Source organism: Xyrauchen texanus, chromosome 5 (assembly GCF_025860055.1).
Source record: "Xyrauchen texanus isolate HMW12.3.18 chromosome 5, RBS_HiC_50CHRs, whole genome shotgun sequence".
Classification (NCBI taxonomy): domain Eukaryota; kingdom Metazoa; phylum Chordata; class Actinopteri; order Cypriniformes; family Catostomidae; genus Xyrauchen; species Xyrauchen texanus.
Genome location: NC_068280.1, coordinates 19738646 through 19760307, shown reverse-complemented (window position 1 = coordinate 19760307; position 21662 = coordinate 19738646). Strand labels below are relative to the sequence as shown.

At 41.4% G+C, this 21662-nt stretch overlaps 1 protein-coding gene across 2 annotated transcripts in view; it reads left to right on the top strand.

The window, feature by feature from the left end:
• The window catches only part of LOC127643722 (ephrin type-A receptor 6-like), a 284814-nt gene extending 267304 nt beyond the window's left edge, over window positions 1-17510 (top strand). For both annotated transcript variants that reach the window (XM_052126561.1, XM_052126560.1), the window contains 5 exons: window positions 4315-4464; window positions 5000-5193; window positions 6509-6658; window positions 15967-16075; window positions 16372-17510. In XM_052126561.1, coding sequence (XP_051982521.1) covers window positions 4315-4464; window positions 5000-5193; window positions 6509-6658; window positions 15967-16075; window positions 16372-16407 — 639 coding nt within the window. In that variant the 3' untranslated portion in view covers window positions 16408-17510. The remainder of the gene's footprint in view (window positions 1-4314; window positions 4465-4999; window positions 5194-6508; window positions 6659-15966; window positions 16076-16371) is intronic.
• The last annotated feature ends 4152 nt before the right edge of the window (window positions 17511-21662 follow it).

Here is a 21662-nt window from a genome sequence, read left to right as displayed (position 1 = left end):
GTATTAAAAACAAAAATTTTAGTTCATTTTTACTTTATTTTAGTTAGTTTTGGGGTTATGATAAATTTAAATTGTATTGGTATTTTACTTCATGAGAATTGTTTTAGCTGGTTTCATTTTGGATTTTGTTAACATCCTGGTTACTTCCCTGACCTCCACTCCCTGATGGAGGGAACGAGACGTTGGCCAGCCTATGACATGGGGGTGTCAAGTAACCGTGCCTTGACGGCCTCTCTCATCTCGACCAGGTTGAGCCAAATGTGGTGCTCCTTGACCAACAAGGTGGACATCGCTCACCCAAGAGACTGCGCCGTGAACTTTGCCGCCCGGAGGGTGAGTTCGGTCTCCGAGCGCCATGTTCAGCCACAGTTGACGTTCCTGGACCACCCTTGTGCAGTTCTTTTAGCGTATTGGCTTGGTGGACTTGCAGGAGAACCATTGTATCCATAGGCTTTGGCCTTCTGGGACGACGTAAACCTAAAGGCACTAGACGGTAGCTTTGGGCACCTCTGGCAGGTGGCGGATCTCTACGGGCATAGGTGAACCATGAGTGCCTTATCCACTGGGGGCATAACCGAGTACTCCTTGGCCACCCCATCATCAAGGGTAGTGAGGGCAGGGGAGTCAAAAGATCGGGACCGGGCAGTAAAAGGCGCCATCCTTGATCTTGTCAGCTCCTCATGCATTTCCAGGAAGAAAGGAACTGGGACGGGGCGTGGCTGTGAGCGGCACCGCGGGCCAAGGGACCAATCATTGAGGGTTCAGGGGAGAGCGGAGGGTTCCACTCTAGCCCAACGCTCGTGGCTGCTTGGGAAAGCATGTCCGTCATTTCCACTGAGCGACCGCACCCGAAGGGCGAAGGCCAGCTGAGTTTTCCCCACTGTATGTTCAGGGGAGTGGCATGCAAATACCACTCGCCAATTCCCATTGGCCTTTTTTCAAAGATCAGAGGTGTCTAATGCTCCCAAGTGTGATCCCTAGTGTCACTTCATCGACACAACATCAAGTGAGTGACAGATAGGGAACTATAATAACACTGGTGCAATTAAATCTAAAGTTTTACATAGAAGATAAATGAATGCAATACCACATATTAAAGATTAAAGTTATGTATTCAAAAAAGTTATTTCATTTAAAAAAATCCAAATTGACCATTAGAAATTAAGTGCGTGCCTATACCATCACTTTTTTACTCAGTTAATAAAATGTGATTAATTGAACTTATATTCTGTATAATTTAACATAGCGAATATCCAATTAGTACTAACAGTGGTGTAACTTCAAAAGTTACATCATATAGTCACGCATATAAAAAGCATGTCTTGCCCTGACAGCCTAGGATGAATTTCAAGGGCAACAATACCTAAGACACACACACACACACACACACATATATATATATATGTATATGTGTGTGTGTGTGTGCGTGCGTGCATTCATGTGTGTGTGCATATATCTTGTTTATCTTGTTCATAATATAACAGTACGTTGGCACTAGTGACATATGATTGTGCTGCTTTCATTCAGAATCAAAAATTGTAGAAAGCATGCACATCCAAACAATGTTTGAATCCAGGTGCATGACCCAAAAATGTATATCCAAAAATCTCACAACATATTCAGGACACTGTTGCTCCTAAACTGTACATCTAATTTAACTTAAAACTTAAGTTTAACTGATGCCTTAAAGTTTTAAGTTAAATCAATGTGGATTTAAAAGCTATTTCAACTCATAAGTTTCAACCAATTAATTGTTTTACATTTAGACTGTTTTTAAGACTAAATGTAATTATTTTCTGTAAAAATTATTATTTGTAAAATAGTAACAATAACTTACAACTTTAAGGCAGCTGTTAAACTTAATTTTTTAAATTGAAGTGCATGTAATTCTTTTAGAGTGAAAATCAATTTAATGAGCTCATCACATAAGCAAACATGATGTTTTGAGCTACATGCAGCAGCACAGTGCTACCATCATGTATTTTGCCAAACCCTCTTGTGCCTAGACTTTGCGCATCTTGCACGAAAATGCCAAAACATCCTGGCCGTGCCCACTGACTTTGCATTATTGGCTAATGGCATTGCACTGAGCTTATCGCTAGCACTCTTAAAATAGAGCCCCATATCACTAAAAGAATAAAAATTAATCTATTTGAATAAATACTATGTAAACCATTATTTATAAACTGAAATGTATAAAATGAAAACCATAAATAAAAGATGTGTTTTCAATTTTTATCATGTGTGCAATACGCCAAATAACACACATTAATAATGGCTTAAATATATACATAAAGTACATACATTATATACTGTATATGTACAAGGCACGTGTGTGTGTATACAGTATGTGTGTGTCTGTTTAGATATATTAAGTTTATGTGTAAATACTGCATGATGTAATGAATTATGTATTATTTTTTTATCTGATGTGCTAGCCAATTCAGCTAAAATACTGATGTGCCAAACAACCACAAAATCAATAAGGCAACCGACCCCAATCACACACTCTCCATAACATTTTTATTACCAGATAATTACTATGTGACAACCAACCCCTGTTGCCGATGAACCACAGTAACCCCTATAAATTGTTGTAGTTTATATAGGCTGGTGTGTGATTTTTTTCCCCTTTTCCATCTGTACTCCCAATAATATTTTGTTTAGAAAAAGTATTTTTGCTTTTGGCTTATTGGGTATGGCTATATGTATCCCATATGCAAATATTTCTAGTTAGAAGATAAACAGGTACAATCCTCATTAATATAACATAATATAATATTTTAACATCAAAATCTAACATTCAATTGGCTAGTTTTGAGAAAAGTTTTGGATTAAAACCATTATGGTGTTTTCATATTCAGTTACAGAGGCTCAGTGCAATATGACAAACTCTACAGTGTTGTATAGTGAAAATATTTAGCTTTTGTTATGACAGTAACCTAATGTTTTTCACTCCTTTTTAAAACATATATTTTTTAAAACCACAGTCATTGTGTATCACAGCGTATAAAACATTAAATATGTTTGTTTGCAAAGTCTTTGTGGTTTGCAAAAGCACTGACATGTTTTTTGTGTTTGTTTGTGTGCCACTCCACCCCTGTTTTATTTGTCTGTAAGATGCTGTGCTGATCTCCCCTAATAATAACAACAACACAAAAAGCAGTATTATGTAGAAAATAATATGCTTAGAAATTTTGCTGTATGTAACCAACACTTGCTTTAATAAATCTCCTTAAAAATACTCTAATGTATACAATATATATATATATATATATATATATATATATATATATATATATATATATACATATTGAATTTAAGTAAAAAGAGAACATGCCAACTATCGATAGCCAATAGGAGCATTGTATAATTTGCTGGCAAATAGTCCTTTTTAGCTTGTATAGATGACTTCTGTCAGATGATCTATGCTGCTATTAGGCAGATTAACCATTTTGGAATGGAAGTTTTAAAAGACAAACATAACACATTTAAAGATTAAGAAATGTATAAGCCCTTGACAAATATTTAAAACAGGACTAAGGATTGCAAGAGAGGTGCAATAGAGTAACAATGACGGTGCGAGTTGGGGCTGTCTGTGACGCTGATGGATCGAGAGGGACGCACAGGAAACGGGTGAGAGCCATGGCAGATTTAGTGAAAGCTGCCATTGGCTGTGGCAGGTCGAGTGAGAGCTGCCTGCAGCGGTGGAAAGATTTTACCACCTCTCCCTTTGGGAGTGAGCTGAACAGCATGTGCAGCTCCTCATGAACTAGGAAACTTTGTGCTGATAATTGCCTCGCTTAGATACTATTATACATCAAAGTGCTAGATACCACATGGTGAAATGCTGTGTTAATCCAAAGAAACAATTAAACGTCTGATGTTTACTGCCAAGTGCATCCAAGTTGGAATAATTTATTTCAAAATACTGTGATCATCCATAGAGAGTTTGATGGGGGGATGTTTGGTTACACTACTATTCGGAGCCGGATGTGACAGCACATGATCTGTGATAAAGGCCAACAAATTCTGTAATAAATACATTTTATAAAACATTTATTAATTTAGTAAATTAATCAATTGTATACATTTAAAATATTTAAAAGACATAAAAGTGTAAAACCTTGCCCCAATAGTTAAAAGGCTTTATTAGCTGTTTAGTTGCAAGTTCCTATATGACAACTTAACCCATATACATTACTATCCCACAAAAAGTAAACCTGTGTTCAGTTAACTATTTTTCCCCCCTGAGCAATAATGGTAGAAATATTCAATAACTTTTTTTGTTGAAGTTTGTTTTTTTCTCTCCAGGGTGGTAAGATACCTATCCGCTGGACAGCTCCAGAGGCAATTGCATATAGGAAGTTCTCCTCAGCCAGTGATGCTTGGAGCTATGGCATTGTCATGTGGGAGGTGATGTCATATGGGGAGCGGCCCTACTGGGAGATGTCTAATCAAGATGTGAGTAACTTTGTCTATTCTAATTCTACAAATTCGGGATAATGAAGCCCTATAAGGCAGGATTTGTGTTGTCAATGTGTGTTTTCCAGAATTAGACTTTGCTCTAATGCCCAAGAGAGATTTAGAGAGCTTTGCTTCCAGGTATTATAGTTCACTTTATGACATGTGGAACTGAAACAGTGTTCCCTAGAATTAGTTATTTTACTTACTACAATAACTCTCCAAAGTGTTGCACTTAGGTCAGAGAAAACAAAATCATAGCAAAATGCCAAATGGTTCTGTCATTATAACATGCACCCCTTGTTATGAACTTAGTTTATTAATTATGCTCTTACCAACTAATCAGTACACCCAAACATTGGGTTTATGCGTAACTGTATTGCTGAAAAGGGTAACAGATCCAGTAATTTGTTGAAATATTTCATATGCTACAACCACTACAACTGATGGCATCCCTAAAATTCCTTATGCAAACATTAATAAAATGGTTTTGTAGAAGCTATATGCCAATAAGGTTCTGTGTGTCCTCCCACAGGTAATCCTGTCAATAGAGGAGGGCTATAGGCTCCCAGCGCCCATGGGCTGCCCCGTGGCTCTGCACCAGCTCATGCTACTGTGCTGGCAGAAGGAACGTAGTCGGCGACCACATTTTAATGACGTGGTCAGCTTTCTAGATAAGCTGATCCGCAATCCCAGCAGCCTGCACACGCTGGTAGAGGATGTAAACAGGTACTGTAGAATGATCACAATCACATTTTAGTTGCTTACTCCTGGAATCAAACTGAATGTCATTATTGACAGCTAAGTCTAAATAGCAAAACCATCATTCATTTAACAAACTTTCAAAATGAAATTGTTGGTATTATCTTGCTGGTTTCAAACCTGGTTCATTACGAGGCAGATAACAACACTGAACTGTTGTCACTTGCCTTGTGGGAAACATTATTAACTCTTTCACACATATGATCAAAACAGTGTGATTACAATAGGCTAGGCTCAGAGGTGTACAATCTAGCTGGTGAGATCTACATTTCTGCTGCGATGCGGTGCTGTTTTCTTACATCAAGTATAAACTAGTTAGTCCACTTAAGTCTTCTCCCATTCCATCCATCAGTCATTCTCACCACTTCCGGTGCAACAAAGTGGACAGGCTAGATTTTTAGAACCTTCTATGCTTGACAAACTCATAATACCATGCTGCATTGCAGTGTAAACAATATAGTGGCACACATAGCTTGCAATTTAATTTACATTTACATTTATTCATTTGGCAGACACTTTTATCCAAAGCGACTTGCAAAAGAGGAAATTGTAATGTAATCACATTCACAATTCACAATTACATCTTATCTATCATAGTCAATCATTATAAAAGTACAAAATACCATTATATGTTTGATAATATATCATCTGTCCTCCAGTGCATCTGCTCTGAAGAGTAAGGTGACATTTTTTTTTAAAATTACAGCACACATTAAAGAACTCACGCTGGGGGATTAATCAGTACAGGAAAAACTCACATACAAAAGGGTTAAAGGTGCTGTAAGCGATTTGAGCTGTTCTGGAACTTCCACCAGACTATCCGTACAATTAGCCACGACCCTGCTTTCCAAAACCGCGCACTCCAAAGACATGCACACTCACTCACACACAAACACACACACAAACACACACACTAGAGACCATTTTATTTGAGTAGATGGAGGAGGGAGTGTCCTCTGAACCCTTCGCCATCTGACCCTAAGTGTTTTACAGGAGCAGGCCACCGCACCGCACTCATACGAGCATAAAGTATATGGGCTGCCCTGTAAATGCACACAATAATTGACAGGTAGAAAGTCTTCTGATTGGTTAAACAAACGATCTGGTCATCTTTCCCCCATTACAAGGACAGGTGTGATATTCCACATGTTTTATGCATGTCATTTAATAAAAATATCTCTTACAGAACCATTAAATGGAATGTAAACCTCACAGTTGGCTTGTGTGCCAAACTGTTGTGTCTTGTTATTTCATGTACAGTATGTGCTGCATGTTTAAACAGCTTCCCAGAATCCCCTGAGGATATGCCAGACTACCCTCTCTTCATATCCATCGGTGATTGGCTGGATTCCATTCAAATGAGCCAATACAAGAACAACTTCATAGCATCAGGATACACCACCCTGGATTCCATCTCCACTATGAGTATTGAGTGAGTGGAGTTAAGACTGCTTTTTTTCTTCAACACCATTAATCTTCTAGGTCAGTGGTGGGTCGCGACCCAGAAATTGGTCACAGGAAATGCAATTTTCATATCTTTAGTTTGTTGATGGCAAAGGCTGTGCATCAAATCAAACTCTATGATATTTTGGCACAAATTCCCATAACCCATAACCCTAACACAGACGGGTTGTGTGACATGATCTCATCATCAAAAACTTTGAACAAATCTATGCAATATAATAGAAAATATACATTACATACAAGTTAACTTCTGTTAAGTTTCTTAACATGCTTGGTCGTCCCCGTGTACTAATGATCTACAGCTAGGTTTTAGAATCCATCAAGGTGGATAAAATTAATCACAGTTGAATGGTTTAATCACAGGTTAAATGTTTAATCTCTGGTTTGTTAAACCATTTTTAAAATTAAGTTGTGCATCACAACTCAAATTGAAATAAATCTTAAATCAACAAACCATTGATTAGCTCTAAACTATGCTTAATTTAATCCTTATTGGTGCAACCCACCCAAAGTGTTGTTTATTGTAGTTATATAGGCACTGCATACCCACACGGTGGAACAGAGGTTTTAGAGCCAAGTGAGACCACCAGTTGAAACTAGCCATGCTAAAAATCATAACAAAATGTTGCCAACCACAATACAGCATGTATGTGGATTCAAAACATACCATATGATAAACTCAAGAAGTGAAGAGCAATTCCCAGCAACACTGGCATTTACTCCAGCATTCAAACTGTTTAAAACACACTGGTCAGTGACAACAAAACAAATCAAGAACAGAAACCAAAACAGGCCAACCAGGACAGCCCAAAACCAGGAAGTGGTGGTAGATAACGAGCTTAACTTCACTGCCCACATCTCATCAACCTCCTGGTCTTGCAGGTTCAAGCTTTATAATATCAAGAAATTCTGACTTTTCTTGACTGAATATGTTGCACTGTTCCTGGTCAAATATCTGGTAATTTCAAGACTAGACTACTGTAACTCTCTGTTGGCCAGTCTGCCAGCTAGCACGATTAAGCCACTGAAGATGGTTCAGAATGCAGCAGCATGTCTGATCTTCAATCAGCCAAAGAGGGCTTATACATCACCCCACTTTTGACTACACTCCATTGGCTACCTGTAGCTGCCCATATCTATTTCAAGGCCTCGACTCTGGCCTTTAGGACAGCCAATGAAACAGCACCCTCTTACTTCAACTCACTGCTATGTCCCAGTAGACTGTCCTTCTGTACCTGGCCCTAGAGCATACTCTGATGAAGACAATATTGGTGAGAGAGCAAGTCCGTGTTACGGATAAATTTACTTGACCGATAATTGATTTCAAAATTGAAGGCACCAAACTGGGCTCCCCAACTTTGTTCCATGGCTCCCAACTTAACAGAAGAGAGGTGACTAAGTTTTTGTCAGTATAAACAATACACTTGTGCCCCATATTTCACTCGGTGGGCCTGTGACCATGACTGGCATAGGCAATTGGTCAGACTTTATTCTCCTGTTCCTGGGACAAGAAAGCCCCTAGGCCACTATGACTTGTGTTCACCTCTAAAATGAAGGGCATGTTAAAATCTGCAAAAGCCAAGACAGGGGCAGCAACAAGTTTGTTCTGAAAACCCTTCAAAAACATTATCACATTGTGCCACCCAGATCTTACAACAGTTTGTGCAGAGTGGCCACCAACTTGGCAAGCCTCAGTACAAAGTGCCAATAGTAGCTTCAAAACCCCAGGAAGGAATAAAGCTCAGAGACACTGTTAAGGTGCTGCCAGTTGGCCACAGCTTATATCTTTTGTAGATCCATGGGAACACCCCTACTGGAAATCATATGGTCCAAGTAATGTACCTCAGGCTGACACACTTTTCCAGCTTGGCCATGTGTCCCTCCTTCTAAAGCTGAGAAAGAACCACCTTCAACCATTCGAGGTGCTAGGGTTAGAGAGGAGGAAATAACGACAACATCATCAAGATAAAGCAATAATGAATGACAGTATTGATCTCCAAATCTTCTTTGCATTTGTAAGGTACTGGATGCATTGCTAAAACGAAAGTCACCATATTCCATTCAAAAAACCTAAAAGGAGTACAGAACAGCGTTTTGGCTTTATCTTTTCCAGTGACAAGGACATGGTTGTACTCACTGGCCAAATAAAATACAGAAAACCGGTGGGCATTGGAATGGACATCTAAAGACTCCTCAATGCAGGGCATATGGAATGCATCCTTTCTCATGCTGTTCAACTGAATAGTCCACACACATTTTTCTTCTTAACTAAGTCAATGGGGGAGGCATAGGGGCTGTTACTCTCCCTGAAGACCTGTGCCTCTAGCAGCGAGTTAATGTGGGTTTTGACTACCTCATTCAGAAGGGTTAATACATCTATAGTACTGTCTCACTGGGACATCATTAATCAAAGGAATGTCTCCGCTATGTGGGGTCGCCAATTGATGTCTAGTATATTTGGGTCCTGAAGCAAAATTAGTTGAATACCACTGTTCTACTGTAAGTCACCCTCAGGAATTGGTTAAAACTCTTTTCAGTTCTTTTCAGTTAAACTTTATATATATATATATATATATATATATATATATATATATATATATATATATATATATTAGTTTTAACTCCGAAATAATTTTGATTTTTTAGTATATATTAATTATAATAATTATAATAATACCTTTTATTTATAATGCACTTTTCTTACACTCAAAGCAATACCAGATTGAATAAACACATAATATACAACATCAACCACCATACCAACCAATTTAAAAAGACCAAATACAAAATTACTAACATACAGCAGCAACCACACATAAAACTATTATTAATAAATATTAAAAGACTACCTTAAATAAAAGAGTCTTAAGTAACTTCTTAAAACAGTAACAGGTTGGGGTGTTTTTAACAGTAAAAGGGAGAGCATTCCATTGCTTAGGGCCTCTGAAAGCGAAAGGTATTTCCCTAATAGATTTAAGTTTGCAGGAGGGCTGCTGAAGTGCAAATGAATTGGCAGAATGAAGAGAATGGGAGGGAGTATAGGGCACAACAAGACTGCAAAGATACTCTGGTGCAATACCATCAACTGCTTTGTACGTTAAAATGAGAGATTTAAAATCAATACGAGCATGAATGGGAAGCCAGTGCAACTGCGAGAGTACAGGGGTAATGTGTAGACAAGGTGAGGTATATGTAAGAACATGAGTAGCAGAGTTCTGAATATACTGAAGCCTATTTATGGTTTGTGCTGGTAGGCCAGAAAAGAGGGCATTGCAGTAATCCAACCTAGAGGTGACAAAGGCATGGATAAGCCTGTCTGCATCAGCCAGAGAGAGGAAGGACCTAAGCCTGTCAATGTTACTAAGGTGATAAAAGGCTGTTTTGGAAATATTTTTAATATGTGAATCAAATTTCAACTGAGCGTCAAATATGACACCCGGTTTCCGCACTTGGCTGTTGCACTAGGTTGTTGTCAATCATCAATTTGAGATTTAGGTCAACTTTACGTGTAGCAGCCAATGTACCAATGAGCATGAGCTCAGTTTTGGAACAGTTCAGCAAAATTATGCTGCATCCAGGTACTAATTTCATGCAGATACTCTGTCAGCACAGTTAAAGTGCAATTAATATCAGGGCCAGTGCTGATGTAGATTTGTGTATCATCAGCATAGCAGTGATAGCCAAGGCCATACTTCCCAATAATCTGCCCGTGGGGAAGCATATAAATAGAGTGGGGCCCAACACTGACCCCTGTGGAACCCTGATGCACTGATACAGTCTCAGAATTATGATTACCCAAGATGACCAACTGAAAGCGATTTGAAAGATATGATCTAAACAAGTCCAGCACTGCCTAGAGAGACCAAGCCAGCTGTGCAGCCTATCCAGTAAAATGGTGTGGGTTATAGTGTCAAATGCAGTACTGAGGTCTAAAAAGACCAAAATACTGCATGCACCTGTGTCAGCTACAATAAGGAGGTCATGCATGACCCTCACCAATGCTGCCTCAGTGCTATGCTCATTTCTAAAACCTGAATGAAATTGTTCAATAAATGATTTTGAAATAAGTATGCAATTGTGCTGCAACAGCACGCTCCTGAACCTTTGCCAAAAAAGGAAGATTGGATATGGGCCTATAATTTGACAACTGAGAGGCATCACATACAGGCTTTTTAGGGACTGGTGTGATTGCTAATATTTTGAGTTTGATATGAGGACTAATAGATAGAAGACAGCCCTTGAGAACAGATGATGGAAGGGGATCAAGAATACAGTTAGTTGAGTTCATGGACATAATGGTTCTGACAATTAAATCAATATCAACCATTGCAAAACTTTAAAATGCATGAGTCACATGATTTGTTGGTAGAATCTGAGGCAACTCAGACAGAGGGACAAATGCTATTGAGTTGTTTATATTCTCAATCTTACCAATGAAATAATTGAGAAACATATTACAATTGTCAACAGATGAACAAGTAGGAACATTGGCTGGTCTATTAGCTATCTTAAATAAGACATACAGATTATCTACCCCATCACTAATCATTTTAGACCAGTAATCCAACACGTGCAGCATTGAGAGAGTTATGATAATCATTTTGGTGTTGAACATATGCCTATGAACTGTTAGTCCAGACTTATTATATTGCCACTCTAGTTTCCTACCTCTGGCCTTCAGTAAACGTAACTCAGTTGTATACCAGGGGCATGGTTTCCTAAAGGTGACCACGCTCTCTCAGAAGTGCAAACTCCTCCAACATAGTAGCCAAAACAGAATGATAGTCCTCGACTGAATAAAAAATTGGAAGCACAGAACAGAATTAGAAAAATTCATAGTCCATGTGCTTGATATTTCTAAATGTGAATTTAGAAATAATCAAAGACTTTGAAGTTGAAGTGTTGAGTTCAAAAGTAATGAGCTTATGGTCACACTAATTTCAGTGCTGTCTATCATCTGAATAGAAATACCAGCGGAGCGAACCAAATCTAACATGTGTCCTAACCTATCAGTAGGAATGTTGACATGTTGGGTAAAATGAAAACCATCAATAATTTAAAAAAAAATTGACAGCATTAACGTAATTCATATTGTCAACATGAATGTTAATACCTCCAGTTAATACCATAGCTGAACAAATAGGACTTGTAGGTGTCAACAGTTCAGTAAGTTCAGAGAAGATGAGTGGGCTAGGTTTAGGAGGAATAGTACAAGAAAAGACAAAACACCATTGATTTTAAAAACCAAACATTCAAATAACGAAACAGAGGGAGCAGCGATTTCAGTGATTGATACATTGGATCCATAAATAACAGCGAGTTCACCACCAGTAAATCGTGGCATATCAATAAACATATAACCAGATGGGGCACACATATTGAGATTGAGGTAGTCATTGTCTTTATGCCACGTTTCACTGAGAAAGAAAACATAAATTTTCTGTTTGTAATAATAAGTTGAGAGGAGAGCCGTTTTATGATTCATTGACCTTGTATTTAAGTGTGCGAGTCTTACAGTTCTGAGACGTGTAATCCCAACATGCTTGTCAGAGTGAATTTCAGGATAACATAGGTTCCGCTTCTGTCACTCACTCAAAGTTGTGTCGATTGTAGTGACACAAGGGGCTTCTTTCGGGAGCCTCGGATACCTCTGAATATGAAAAAGGCCAATGCCAAATTGTTCAACAGAATTTGCATGTCCCGCCCCCGGACATACAGGTATAAAAGGTGGGGATCGTGCATCTGTTCGACCAGATTCTTTCTTCGGAGCTGAGCGGTTGTGTGTTCAGCGAGCTGAAAAACTCACTACTGTTCCACTCACCTCTAAGAGAGCTTTGCTGTTGGATCTATGGCACATTTTCAGTGGCTTTCTCCCTCCTCTGCCCGACAGAGCAGTCTACGCCCCTTGGCGATTCGACAGCTTCCTAAAAGAGCAAACAACTCCTCTAAAAGAGTATTATTTTTTCTAAAAGAGTTAACGCATTTGCATCAAATGTCTTTTTAAAAGACGCATCTTTGTCAAGATGCCCTTCAGCCTTTTCGTTGTTCCTGGATGCGGCAGATATCTCTCCACTTCTGACGGTCATAGTCGCTGCCTTATGTGTCTGCGTCGCGATCACACCGAGGCAGTGTTTGTGGATGGTTCATGTACTCATTGCAAGAACTTGACCATGGCATCGTTGCGGTCTCTGCTTTCCTTCCTCTAAGGGAATGGTACTCCAGCCGCCCCCGCATTGCTCATGGTGTTCAGCAAGTGCGGTTTCGCCGGGTAAATCCCCACAAACCACCCGCCCCCAGCACACTCAATTGCTTCCGGCCTGGCTTGACGTGAGACCAGCTCACCTCATGGCCAGTCTGATGTCTCCGTGGGCGCCATGGAGCAGGATGATGACATCACCGCTGCATTGGAGAGCGTCGCGGCGTCTGACGCGGAGGACTCAGCTGGGCTGCCACCTTCTGGTTTGCCTGCCCAGATTGAGGCTGACGCCCAGATGTCCGATATGCTTGCCCGGGCTGTCGTGAGCGTGGGGCTGGACTGGAACTCTCCATCCTCCCTTCAACCCTCACGGCTAGATGATTGGTTCCTCGGGTCAGGGTGCCGCTCGAAGCCACGCTACCCACTTTTATAACAAAAGAGCGATGTCCTCATCCCCTGGGTAACCTAGCTGGTGACCACGAACGCCGTCCTCATGGCGCCCCGGCAATAAACCCTTACAGGCAAATTGGCACTCTGGATATAGAAACTTTACCTCCACAATCACGACTGTACAACGTTCACAACACTGGCCAGCCGGTTCTGACAAGTACAGAGGGTGCCTCACTAGGACTTCCTCCTCAGTCACTAACACCACCCCCTACTGGGTACGCGGAGCAAGGTAAGTGCTCTGAGTTTTTTCTCAGGGCACACATGCCACAGGACACAACTTTGCCTCCTGACGCAATACTACCTGCTCCCCACCGCTGCGAAGCCCCACCGGGTATATCAAAAATGATTGTCCCCTTCGTACCACCTCCTCCTATGGAGTCAACACTGACTGAGCTTGCTGCACACCACTCATATCCCAGGCAGCCTCAACATGACAGTGGACGTGCAATGGCTCTGCTCAACGGGGAGTGGAGGCTCCACCCCCAGGTGGTGCAGCTGATCTGGAAGCGTTATGGCAAAGCACAGGTAGACCTGTTCGCTTCCCAAGAGAACTCCCATTGCCGGCTCTGGTACTCCCTCAGGTCGGAGGCAAGTCCCCTCAGGATAGATGGGGGTTCTTACAGGCCTTCAGAGAACCACTTTCGATCTGCTAGAGTCAGTTGAGCTAAGTACCCTCTCCCAGAAGACGGTCCTCCTGATTGTGCTCACTTCCATCAAGACGGTTGGAGACCTGCAAGCGATCTCTGTCAGCGACACTTGCTTGGAGTTCGGTCTGGCAGATGCTCATGTCCTAACACCTCTACCGGCTATATGCCCAAGGTTCCTACGACCCTTTCAGGTACCAGGTAGTGAACCTGCAAGTGCTGCCCCGGAAGGAGGCAGACCCGGCCTTATCATTGCTGTGTCCGGTACGTGTTTTTCGTACATTTTTGGACCATGCATAGAGCTTTAGGCTCTCTGAGCATCTCCTTGTTTGCTTTGGCGGACAGCGGAATTGGAACGCTGTCTCCAAACAGAGGATCACCCACTGGGTAGTCGAAGCCATCGCATTGGCCTATCAGACCAACCCCTAGCGGGTTCGAGCACAATCTACAAGGAGTGTGGCATCCTCGTGGGCACTAGCCAGTGGCACCTCTCTAGCAGACATCTGTATAGCAGCGGGCTGGGTAACACCCAATACCTTTGCGAGATTCTACAGTCTCCGGGTTGAGTCAGTTTTTGACTGACTGGGTATACCGCTTGCGCTAGGACCTTTCCCCTCCACTGAGGTGAACACATGCATTTTTACTCCCAGGTGAGTCTTCAAACTCGCGCTCCCTAGATGTTCTTCCTCCCCAGGCTGGGTAGGATGTTGTCTCCGCAGGGTCTTTTCCCCCTGAAAGAATAGGACTGGAAAAGAACGCCTTCCCTGATGAGTGTTATAGCTAGATGGCCCCAGCCGCATCTAACACTCTATGAGGAGAAACATAGAGAGAGAAAAGGCTGCTCCCATGCTTGTCACGTTGCTTGTTCCCACCCATCAAGGGAAAACCTTGCTCGGATGTCGGGAACCTAATAAAAACATTATGACATCTCAGTGGGGTGTTGGGGAAGGTTACGTGCAGTCTGATGCCCATGCTCCTTTGGCGCTATTGAATAGGGACCCCTTGTGTCACTACAATCGACACAACGTCGAGTCAGTGACATAAGGGGAACATCTATGTTACTAGTGTAACCCCCGTTCCCTGATGGAGGAAACTAGACGTTGCGTCCCCCTTGCCACAACACTGTACCAAGCCGCTATAATGGCCGAACCTTATTCTCGGCTCCTCTGTGCAGAACCAGACTGAACAGATGCAAGATCCCTGCCTTTTATACCTTTTATATACTTTTATTTGCCAATTTGGCATTGGCCTTTTTCATATTCAGAGGTATACGAGGCTCCTGAAAGAAGCCCGTTGTGTCAATCGACACAACATCTCATTCACTCCATCAGGGAACGTGTGTTACACTAGTAACCCAGAAGTTACTTGGACAAATGCCCCGGCAGATTGAGTAAAGATGAACCAAGCACCTACGACTCGACCAGGATACGGTGATGTCGGCTCCAGTAATGCAGCGTTTCTGACGAGAGCCTCTGTGTACATAACTAAGCTGATGGAATAGTTTCATGGAGTGCAAAATCTGTTTAACACTGATGTCAGGACGGTTATGATGTAACTGGGAGAGAAGTTCGGAGAAGGAGTACCTTCTCCGAACGGAGAAGGAGATCAACTTGTTTAATCCACTGCTTTGTACAAGTCCCTGATAGAAGGAAGATGCAGATGTTCCAAATAGAAAGCCCGATCCCGACTCAGAAAGTGTGAGGTTTGAACAATAAAATCAAAGTATAACAAAGCAACCCAGCTGCAGAAAACCCGGCTGCAATTTTTTTTTTATCAAAATGAAAACTAACAGTAAAAACAAACAAACAATAAAACCAGAGTGGAGAAGCGGCAGCTAACGTGCGCCGGCATCCTCTCCGAACCGGAAGCTTCGAACCGGAAGTTTAGTGATATATTGAATTTATTCTGTGAATGAAACTCATCTCTTGAATTGGCCAATTTTATAAACCAGTTTCAGATGTCTCACAGCCATTCTTCTCTCAACAGTGATGTGAGAAGAATCGGAGTGTCTCTGATTGGCCACCAGAGAAGGATAGTGAGCAGCATACAGGCACTACGTTTGCAGTTTCTCCATGCTCAGCAAAGTGGCTTCCATGTATGAAAATGCACATATACACATACACATGCACACACAAATGCATATTCTTGTACCTCCCCTTGCCCCAAAAAAACATAAAAAACACATGCACACAACACAGAGCCTTGAGGTCTTGAATGCCTGTTCATTGGCCTGAATGAACTTAACATAATTGGTGCTTCACAGACTCAGTTTCTGTCAGAATCCCATGAAGACTTCCAGTTGAAACACAAACACAAGAAAGCAACCTCAAAGACCTTGAAGAAAGATGCTAAATGTCATTGTTTGTCTTCTTGATGAACTGTGTGTAACAGGAAAATTGGATGATTTACCCAGAGGAACCACAGTGAACTATGGAACAATGGCACCACTCTATTGTTATGATGTCATCTGTCAATCATCCTGCAACTTCTGTGATTGACTGGACTCGAAATCCAAGAACTTTTAATAGTATATTTGCTATTTTAATGTATTAAATTGATTATGTGTCTTAAGAGATTTTTCTGGTTTATTCATTGAGCTTCTTCCTGAGCCTCTAAAACAAGAGACTATGGATCTGTTGAATGTCTTCAGATTTAAATGGCTATTATACATTGTATATCACATCTGATATTAATCCTGATATTTATATGTATGTGTTAGTTTGTTTCATTTTGGTTGCATATGGTTTTGCTTGTTTTTCTAAGCAATATGTGCAGTCTTTAGAAAACCAAGAAAAGAGTCAAGGCAGGGAGAACCACAACTACAAAATTCCACAAAACCACAGACTTCCTCAGGCTGTCAGCTAGGTGGTAAAAGTCTGAACTTTCAGAAGACTGTAAGCCATTGTCTTATTCCTGTGCACCAGAGTGAAATTGAACAAATTTTTATCAAAATCAACTCAGACCCAGATTTGAGATCTGCACACATTTGTTCAGTCTGCTATGGTGTACAGTATCTTAGACACCTCTGATATTTTATCAGATTGCCTTGTGTGAAACTACTGTAGAGGAGAATTGTTGTGGTAACAGTTTGCTGTAAAATTTACTCGTATAGAAAATATGAAAACATTGCAATCTGAATGTTGGCAAGTATTTTTTCCAACACAGCAGGGCCTTAATACACACACATGATTTCTGTAGCTGGTCAACATATGCATTAGCAGTCCCCTTGGCTTCCACACAGACCTACAAATGCATACTTCTCTACCACATGCTCATTAGCTGAGAATCTGCCCCATCCACCAATTGGTTCTTTGTATCTGCACACATGTTCACATGGACATTTAGTCCACATTACAAACTTCAAGTTGCAATGTGCAAATGTCAGAATTGAAAGAGAACAGAGTGCTTGCTTCAAGCAGGGAAAAGGAAAACTCTGGTTTATCAGGTCATAATGTATTGTTCACAGTAATCTAATTGTACATTATTTTTTATAATTTATAAAGAGTAAAGAGAGATAAAGGTGATATAGACTGAGTGTTTGTAAAAATAAAAGATAATAGATACCTTTGTGTTTTTAATGCGCCTTTTACAAACAAAAACACAGATTTATTTTTATATGGACTACAGTGTGGTTGTAAATGTTCTATTTAATTATACACACAAAAATATTAAATAGCAATAAAAACCTCCACAGCAATTTCCGAAACACGTTTGTCACTATGCACTGCAAAAAACCTTCCTGTGGCCTGTACCATGAAGGCGGTTTCAGTGGCTAGCAAGGTAAGTTTTAGTTTAGTTTGCCTCAACCCCAGGTTTTAGGCACCATGAAAGTTGGTCTGCTTTTAGCGGTATTCATCGGCATAGCAATTTACACAACACGGGTAACCTGCACCGGATGGATTACAGATGGCTAACAGATGCTGATCCAATCAGCTGTGAGTAAAATCACATATCTGACGCAATCAAGTCACTCCCCCGTGTCTCTTAAAGCACACTTCACAAATAAAATCTTAGAAATCCACAAAATCGACTCTTCATGATAAATTATTTATTTTAGAATCGAAATGTAGATTTTCAGTAGATAGTGTTGTATTTTATGTAAAATGTAATTGCTTTTCATTTACCCCCTTTAGCCATAGCAAAATTATTTAAAAAAACATAAACATAATAAACTCAGCAAAACAAGAAATGCCCTCTCACTTTCAACTGCTTTTATTTTCAGCAAACATAACATGCAAATATTTTTATGAACATAAAAAGCTTAATCAACTAAGACATAAACTGAACAAGTTTCACACACATGTGACTAACAGAAATGGAATAATGTGTACCTGAACAAAGGGGAGTCATAATTAACAGTCAGTATCTGGTGTGTATCACCTCCTCATGGACTGCACCAGCTTTTCCAGTACCTGCTGTGAGATGTTACTCCACTCTTCCACCAAGGCACATTTCTGTGGGGAATGGCCCTAGCCCTCATCCTCCAATCCAACAGGTCCCAGACATGCTCAGTGGGATTGAGATTTAGGCTCTTCGCTGGCCATGGCAGAACACTGACATTCCTGTCTTGCAGGAAATCACGCACAAAATGAGCAGTATGGCTGGTGGCATTTTCATGCTGGAGGGTCATGTCAGGATGAGCCTGCAGGAAGGGTACCACGTGAGGGAGGAAGATGTCTTCCCTGTAACGCACAGCATTGAGATTGCCTACAATGTAAACAAGCTCAGTCCGATGATGCTGTGACACACCTTCCCAGACCATGAAGGACCCTCCACCGCCAAATCAATCCTGCTCCAGAGTACAGGACTCGGTGTAACACTTATTCCTTCGACAATAAACGTGAGTATGACCATCACCCCTTGTGAGACAAAACCATGACTTGTCAGTGAAGAGCACTTTTTGCCAGTCCTGTCTGGTCCAGGTGGGTTTGTGCCCATAGGCCACGTTGTTGCTGGTGATGTCTGGTATGATGCCTGCCTTACAACAGGCCTACAAGCCCTCAGTCCAGCCTATCTCAGCCCATTGCAGATAGTGTGAGCACTGATGGAGGGATTGTGCATTCCTGGTGTAACTCGGGCAGTTGCCATCCTGTACCTGTCTCGCAGGTGTGATATTTGGATGTACCGATCACTGCGAAATGATCAGCTGTCCTAGCTGTCCTTCCTGTCTCCCTGTAGAGCTGTCAGCATAGTACGGACATTGTAATTTATTGCCCTGGCCACATCTGCATTCCTCATGCCTCCATGCAGCTTGTCTAAGGAACATTCATGCAGATAAGCAGGGACCCTGGGCATCTTTCTTCTGATGTTTTTCAGAGTCAGTAGAAAGGTCTCTTTTGTGTCCTAAGTTTTTATAACTGTGATATAACTGTTTTTAGTATCTTAACGACCGTTCCACAGGTGCATGTTCATTAATTGTTTATGGTTCATTGAACAAGCATGGAAAACATCATGGTTACTGTTGTAACCTCCATTCCCCAATGGAAGGAACAAGCCATTGTGTCGATTGTAGTGACACAAGAGGTCTCTTTGAGAGCCTCACATACATCTGAACTTGAGAAAAGACCAATTTCAAATTGGCAGAAAGAATGTGCATGTCCCGCCCCCAGAAATATGGGTATAAAGGGGAGCGGGCGAGCGTCTGTCAGACAGGTTTTCACTGTGGAGCCGAGACTAAGGTTATGGCGCATTACAGTGGTAGGGATAGGATTCTCCTGCAGGAATGAAAGCACTGACCGAACTGCGCATCTCTGCGGGTCTTCAGATCTGGAAGAGCACCAATATGCGAACAGATGCCACTTGAGGTCATAAAGCTGCCTGGGGGAGCTCTAGCATGGGTGATTGTTTCTATGACTGCAGGTGGTAGACCACATATATCTTCCGCATCCCGTCCAGGAGCTAGACATGGAGGTTCCATAAGTCTAGGCGCGGTGCCAGAGGGTCCCGTCCCTGAGAAAGGAGGTACTTCCTCAGGGGAATTTGCCGGGGAGGTGCTGTCACAAGGACCGTGAGATCCGAGAACCACGTCTGAGTGGGCCAGTAAGGAGCCACAAAGGTGACCTTTTCCTCATCCTACCTGACCTTGCACAGCACCAGTGCAAGAAGGCTCACTGGGGGAAATGCGTACTTGCGCAGCCCCCGGGGCCAGCTGTGTGCCAGTGTGTCTGTGCTGAGAGTGGCCTCCATTAGGGAGTACCAGAGTGGGCAGTGGGAGTCTTGGGAGGCAAAGAGATCTGTATGTACCCTGCCGAAGCGGTCCCAGATCAGCTGGACCACTTAGGGGTGGGGCCTCCACTCTATGCTGAGCGAGACCTGTCACGACAGCACATCTGCCGTCTTGTACCAGTTGCCCAGGATGTGAGTGGCGAGCAGCGACCTGAGTCGCGGCTGACTCCGAAGGAGGAGATGGCAGGCGAGTTGTGACATGTGATAGGAGCGTACGCCGCCTTGGCAATTTATGAAAGCTACTGTGGCGGTGCTGTCTGAAAGGATCAAGACGTGCTTGCCCAAAATCAGCAGGAGAAACCTCCGTAGGGCAAGGAGTACAGTCAACAACAAGGCATCTGATGTGCCAATGCAGGCGGGGCCCCATCCAGGAGCCAGCGGCTGCGTGCCCATAGCACACGGCGCCCCAACCCAGTTGAGAGGCATCTGTGGTGACCACGACACATCTGGACACCTGCTGTAGGAGGACTCCTGTCCACAGAAAACACCTTCAAGGTGCCTCTCCTGCAGGAAGGAAAGCACTGATCTGAATGTGCATCTCTGGGGGTCTTAGCATCAGTAAGAACATCACTTAGCAAACACATGCCACTTCAGGGTATACAGCTGCCTTGTAGAAGGCCGGCTTCCCAAATAAATTGTGACTATGAAAAATGCTAATAAAAACAAAAAGGAGTGATTTTTACATTATATTTACCCTATGCTATATTGAAAGCACCACAACTACATATAATATGATGTTTTACCTGAATTGTATTGTTTTTTTGTTTTTTTTATGTTCAGTAATTTCAGATCAGATGATTGCAACATGCTACAGAAGAGTTGAGACGGGGCAATTTAAGACTATTAACAACTTAATGAGTTGAAATAGCAAGACAGGCAATTGTGTCATAGTATTCAGGAGTGCCATCACATGCGAGATACTATTGGCAAGTTTTTTTTTTTTTAAATTTTTTAACTTTTTTTTGTGCAAGTAACATAAAGTCATATATTAATATAGATAATTCAATGGCTAATTGTTTTTTTTTTCTGAGGGGATTTTAAGGCAATTGTGCCATAGTACACAGGAGTGCCATCACATGTCACATACTAATGGCAAGTTTTTTTTTTTTTTACATTTTTAAACTTTTTTTTGTGCAAGTAACATAAAGTCATATATTAATATAGATAATTGAATGGCTAATTGGTTTTTTTTTCTGAGGGGATCATAAAAGGGAACATTTTTTCACTGTCTGCTGTGTTTTGTTTTAAGGTTTAATGATTCTAATCATCATTTAACTTACTTGTTTTGAACATTTACTTCATCTAACTTACAAAACTATTTACTAACCTGTTCAAACTCTCACTGCTGGGTGATGAGACACCAGCTGTCTACTTCTTGCTTCTGTCTGTTTGCAAAAACACCACTTACTCATTTGGACTTGCTTGTCAGGTTTTAATGTTTTTTTGTTCATGTTTTG